The 5,781-nt window shown below is 32.3% G+C and overlaps 1 protein-coding gene across 4 annotated transcripts; it reads left to right on the forward strand.

Moving 5' to 3' along the window:
• Positions 1-396: 396 nt before the first annotated feature.
• LOC105798156 (iron-sulfur assembly protein IscA-like 1, mitochondrial) lies at positions 397-5,481 on the forward strand. 4 transcript variants are annotated; one of them, XM_052621101.1, is made up of 6 exons: positions 397-757; positions 2,257-2,340; positions 2,683-2,916; positions 3,021-3,138; positions 3,954-4,072; positions 5,111-5,481. In XM_052621101.1, exons 3-5 carry the CDS (start codon positions 2,688-2,690, stop codon positions 4,054-4,056), a joined length of 450 nt encoding a protein of 149 aa, XP_052477061.1. In that variant the 5' UTR covers positions 397-757; positions 2,257-2,340; positions 2,683-2,687; the 3' UTR covers positions 4,057-4,072; positions 5,111-5,481. The 4 variants fall into 4 exon arrangements, with proteins under 4 accessions (XP_052477061.1, XP_052477062.1, XP_052477063.1 ...); XM_052621102.1 differs by having other exon boundaries at positions 5,138-5,481; XM_052621103.1 differs by lacking the exon at positions 5,111-5,481 and having other exon boundaries at positions 398-617; positions 694-757; positions 3,954-4,351.
• The last annotated feature ends 300 nt before the right edge of the window (positions 5,482-5,781 follow it).

Below are 5,781 nucleotides of genomic sequence, written 5' to 3' on the forward strand. Positions count from 1 at the left end.
TGGAGAGGTAATATAATATTATGTTGTTTAGTTGATTGAATGGGATGCACATACAATATTATTACTTAAGTAAAATAATATCGAATAGGTTAAGAATAAACAAAATTGACAAATTTAACCTTAACTTAAAAGTAATTATTTTGTTTATATGATTAATTAATATCTTACTACTTTTTAAATGCATTATATAATTTACGAATTATTTTTATAGTTACAATATAATTTATTATTAAAATAAGATTTACAAATATTTGTAATAATTAATATTTATCACTTAAAGTATCAAGTACATATTATAATATAAATAAAATATCATTTGCCTTATTACTGAAATATAAAAAGTAGAAGGACTAAATTATAAATATGTAAAAGAAAAGCTAAAAAGTAGTTTACCCAAAAAGTTACAGTGACTGAAGAGAAAATTTACCCTTTTCCCTTTGCTCTTCTTCCTTCTCCATTTGCCCTCGCCGCAGCCTTCACTCCACTATGCAGTCAGCCATCGCCGACGTCCCTCGGGCCAACTGATACCATCGGAGTGCAGCTCTCTTCCTCCTCAATCTATTTTCCGGCTTAAAGTCTCTCTCACTCTCACCGCTGCCGCCGACATCGTAAAGATTGTTCGTGTCGATCTTCTCAGTACTTAACTGTATCTACTCTATCGCTTCCGTGATTTAGATTTGGCTCTCATTTCAGATTTTTAGTAGAGCTCTCTCTGGTTTTTGTTAGCTTCATCTTATTGAAAATCATCTCTAAAAAGGTACTAATCGGTCTATCTTTGGCCACTTTCCTTTTCTTTTAGCGATTTGATTCAACAACCACTGCAATCAAGATTTCATCTGGCATTTACATTGTTGATAACGACATTTTCTTGGAGTGATTTAGTTCTTAATCCGTTTTTATTCTCATTTTCTAGGTTTCATCTGTTTGATTTCTTCAATTTTGTTATTTACTGAAGCTGATAGTGTTCGCGTTTCTCTTTTGACAATTTATTCGTTTTCGCTGTTTCTCTTTTGACAATTTTAAACTAAGACTGTCTAAGAACGGGAAACATCTGTCGTCACTATGTATCAAATTTTAATGTTCTAGGTTGTTATGCAGTATTAGGGTTTAGTTGTTCTTCCGTCCAATTTTTTTGCACTTCGTATTGTGCTGTTTGGGTTTCATGATCATAGTGGAGATTGTCATGATTCGTGTATGCATAGACTTTGTTTTTTCATACTGCTAGGTGTTTGCATTCATCAGTAAGGATTGGGTAGATATTCTTTAAAATAGTTTTGAATGGAGCTCAAGATGAACTTAGTTGGGATTGTTTGTGTGCTGGTGGGTATGATTTGCAAATGGATTTTGATTGAAAATTTCAGGTAGACCCAGGGTATCCCTATATATCGGCTGAATGGGAAGTTTTTGTGTGATTACTGATATATTCATCTGTGTTACCTAGGCTTATAGCATGTTTTCATGAAGGGAAATTGAGTTGTAATCTTTTAAGTGAACAGGTTCTAGTCAGAACCCTTAGATAAACATAATTTTGATTTGGTTTTTGGTTGTTGGTTGTTGGTTCTTATGTGAGACTGAAAAAATGACGTGTTGGATATATTCTCTAACAATTGCATCATCAATTTCTTCTTCATTTGTTGCCCTACTTGATTTCTCAATGCATTCTGGTTTTGAATAACAAGTGCTGCTTGATTTTCTTTTTTCAAGGAAAAATGAAGTTTGTATGGCATTGTCGTGTGTTTTCTAATAGAATTGAAAGCAAGAGATTTTTGGATAATTAACCTCAATTATAACTAGAAGAAAGTGATCATATTTGGAGTGGAAGATTTGTGAATTTTTTTGTCAGTCTCAGAATTTACCTGTTGCTAAGGTGGTGAATATTAGTCATTTCATGGATCAATATTTGGGTTTCTTTTCATACCGCTAGGTGCTTGCACTCATCAGTAAGGATGTGGTGGATTTTCTTTAAAATGGTTGAGTGGAGCTCAGCGATGAACTTAGTTGGTATTGTTTGTGTGCTGGTGTGTATATGATTTGGAAATGGATTTTGATTGAACTATTCAGGTAATATCTAAATGCATGGCACTGTTGGAATTAGGGATGTAATTGAACCAAAGAGGTTGTTGTATGTTTTACAAAGTAGTTACGAATGGTTATTGTGTTGCATTAGAAGATGTTAACTATGTGTCGTTGTTTTCTTCCGTATAAAGAACTCAATGTATTTGCCTTTTTGATCTTACTGAGTTTTTTCTTTCAAAGTTTCTCTTTTGAGGACATCAATAGTGTTCGAAGGGGGGCTTCAATTGGTCCTTCGATTGACTTGGTCATTCATATCCACCCAAGGTATCTTTCTACAATCTCAAGATTTTGTTTGGAATAACATTGATGTGTGCTGTTTTATTTTATTGTTGTTTCCTGTTTGCATGTCTGTTAATGTTTATTTGGCACCTTCCATAATATGTAAAATTGAGGGTTAAATTTATTATTATATTGACTTTTTTAACTGCCACATCAGTTTGTCATTTGTGATTGTAATGGAAGTGCCCAAAATGGCCGACTATATTACATGGTGCTTAAATTGCAAATTTTTTTGTTTTTGGTGCTTAAAATGAAAATTTTTTATAGTTGAGTGCCTATTAGTGCAGTTTACCCTTTTTTTTTAAAAAGAAAATTAAATATAAGCAGAAAAAATGATAATGGCCTCGAGTAGATTTGTTCACAAATCCATGGCTTCTCGATTATTCGCTACTGCCACAGAGAAAATCGGACAACTGGCTTTGAGGCGACAAGTTCTGGCGTTGACCGACGCAGCAGCCTCCAGAATACATCACCTTCTTCAACAGCGGCAAAGATCGTTCCTTCGATTGGGTGCTAAGGCTCGTGGCTGCAACGGTTTATCTTACACCCTCAATTACGCCGGTTCGTCTCATTTTCTCATCCTTCTATCAAATCTGTTCTCTTATTCGTGAAATGAATAAAGATTTGGGGAACTGCTTTTTTTATTTTATGGAATTAACTGATAGATGAGAAAGGAAAGTTTGATGAATTAGTTGAGGACAAGGGCGTCAAAATATTGATTGATCCAAAAGCTTTGATGCATGTGATTGGGACCAAGATGGATTTTGTAGATGATAAACTGAGGTATCAAAACAATTAATATTTGAGTAGTTTTATTTTGTATGTTTGTTGTATCATTTTTTTTTATTTGATAATAATTAGTTATGTTCTGATATGATCAATTAGTAGTCATTAGTAAGGTGAAAAATATAAATGAGATTTAAAGCACTTGCGTTTGATGAATCAGTAGTCAGGAAAATGAACCATTTATTTCTGTCTGTGTATTTCCAGGTGGAAACTGGAATGTAATTCTTTTTCCACCTTGAATCATTACATGGATATATTCAATTTAGTTTTCAGTCGTGCATTCATGTCTTGTTCATTTCCATTTCAACAATTTTCACCTTTATTGTTCTTGTCTGTTTATCATCAATTCTTTGAACATTGCTGTGTGTTATGACTTATGATCTCTTTACCAGTTCCCGTTTTAGCTTTTACTGTAGCATTCTTATTGTTTCCCACGGTGGTTTTATAGACAGAGAATGCTGCTCCATTGCCACCGTCCCGTTCCTGCTTAGTGACCATCTGTTGTACATTTTTCCCACATTTACCTTGCTGGTGATCCATCTGTCAGAGTCCTGTGTTTGTGCGAGTGTGCACATGTGTCTTCAAGCATGATTTCAGACTCTTCTTTAACTGGATAAAAAAGAATGTTGCATGTACGGAATTATGACACATGCAGGGTGTAACCATATTTGATATGTATATAAATGAACTGTTATGTTTTGTGTTACAGAAACTGGCTCGTATATGTTGTTGATTTTGTACATGTCCTGTTATGAAGCTGGTGCATCTTTATTTTATTCGGTTCTAATTTGTATTTCATCGTTTCTTCACAGGTCTGAGTTCATTTTTATCAACCCAAACTCCAAAGGGCAATGTGGATGTGGCGAATCTTTCATGACAACAGTTGGTAGCACAGCTAAGCAGGGTGGTAATTGAGGATTTCAACACCCATGTAATAAGATAAGATTTTAATTAACCTTCATGATACCAGGATGCTTGCTTTCCTAAATTCACCACCCAAAATAAGCTGCAAGGAAAAATGTTTCCATATCATTTATAGGAGTTGCTGTCAACAGATTGTATTTGTATAGGTTTGCATATTGCTGTATCACAGATGCTAGCTAGGTGTATTCTAATCGTTTTGTCTATAGTATATCATTTTATTGATGTGGTTGTTACATTACATAAGTTATTTTGAGATAATGAAGTTGAATTACATTTTTGTATTGCATCTAACTGGTTGATATTCTGTTAATCCCTTTGCAAATGATAGAACTTTAGGTGATTTCATCAAGGCTTATATAAGGATCATGGTATGTTGTCTATACTTTAGGTTCTTTGAGGAACACTTATTTTGATGAATGATTATAATGAAAGAAGTAAGGTTTATATGATTTGTAAGATTTTTGGAATTAAAAGAAAATAGTAGAAAACAAAAATTAAATCTAGTATATGAACAGAACTTAAACTTGTTTCTTTTATGTATTTTAAAATTGGTTTGTAAACATGTGCAGATTTTTAGGATTTATTTTTCATTATAAGCAACAAATGAAAGAAATCATTTTATGCATTAGAGATTTATTTTATTTTGACACTATTCCTCAAGCCTCCTTCATAATCTGTGGAGTCTTCATTTGCTTTTATATGAAAAATAAAATCCTCATGATCAAAATAGGTGTTCCTGAAAGAACCTAATGTATAAACAAAATCGTAGCACATACAGTTATCCAAAACTAAAGTTTTATCATTCTCAAAGGGATCAATTCAATGTAATTCAACTTCATTATTTCACGATAACTTATGTAATGTAACAACAACATCAATAATTGATATGGAACATTCTTTTTTATCCAGTTAAAGAACAAATCAACAACAAATACGACCCAGTTTCTATAACATAAAACATAACAATTCATTTATACACATATCAAAAATGGTTACGCTTTGCATGTGTCATAACTCCTTACATGCAACATTCTTTTTTATCCAGTTAAAGAAGAGTCTGAAATCATGCCAGGACTCCGACACACAGATCACCAGCAAGTCACTAAGCAAGAACGGGACGGTGGTAATGGAGCAGCATTCACTGTGAGCAACAATAACAATGCTACAGTAAAGGCTAAAACGGGAACCCGTAAAGAGATCATAAGTCATAACACACGGCAATGTTCAAAGAAATGATGATAAACAGACAAGAACCGCAAATGTGAAAATTGTTGGACTGGAAATGAAGAACAAGACATGAATGCACAACTGAACTAAATTGAATATATCCATGTAATAATTCAAGGTAGAAAAAGAATTACATTCCAGTTTCCAACTGGAAATACACAGACACAAATAAATGGTTCATTTTCCTTACTACAGAGGGCTAGTTTAGCAATGTTTTTGAAAGGTATTGTGTAAAACTACTTTTGAGAAATATTTTTAAAAAGTTGTACTTTTGAGAAATAAAATGTCTATTTTATACATGTTATTATCAAGTAATAAATATGCATTTAAATAATGTTCAAATTAGTTAATATTATTATATTTTAGTAAGAATATAAAAATTTATTATAACTTGTTAATATTTTAATATATGAAATATAAATTTTAAATATTTTTAAGCAATAAGTATTAATTATTTATAAACTTTAATTAGAATATATAAACTATATT

The sequence above is a fragment of the Gossypium raimondii genome, chromosome 9 (assembly GCF_025698545.1).
Source record: "Gossypium raimondii isolate GPD5lz chromosome 9, ASM2569854v1, whole genome shotgun sequence".
Classification (NCBI taxonomy): domain Eukaryota; kingdom Viridiplantae; phylum Streptophyta; class Magnoliopsida; order Malvales; family Malvaceae; genus Gossypium; species Gossypium raimondii.

What these genes read in the sequence shown, in the direction of transcription:
- LOC105798156 (XM_052621101.1), top strand. Translation starts at nt 2,688, where the DNA reads ATGATAATGGCCTCGAGTAGATTTGTTCACAAATCCATGGCTTCTCGA. An exon ending in TTACACCCTCAATTACGCCG is followed by an intron (nt 2,917 to 3,020) that starts GTTCGTCTCATT and finishes ATTAACTGATAG; the next exon opens with ATGAGAAAGGAAAGTTTGAT. An exon ending in TTTGTAGATGATAAACTGAG is followed by an intron (nt 3,139 to 3,953) that starts GTATCAAAACAA and finishes GTTTCTTCACAG; the next exon opens with GTCTGAGTTCATTTTTATCA.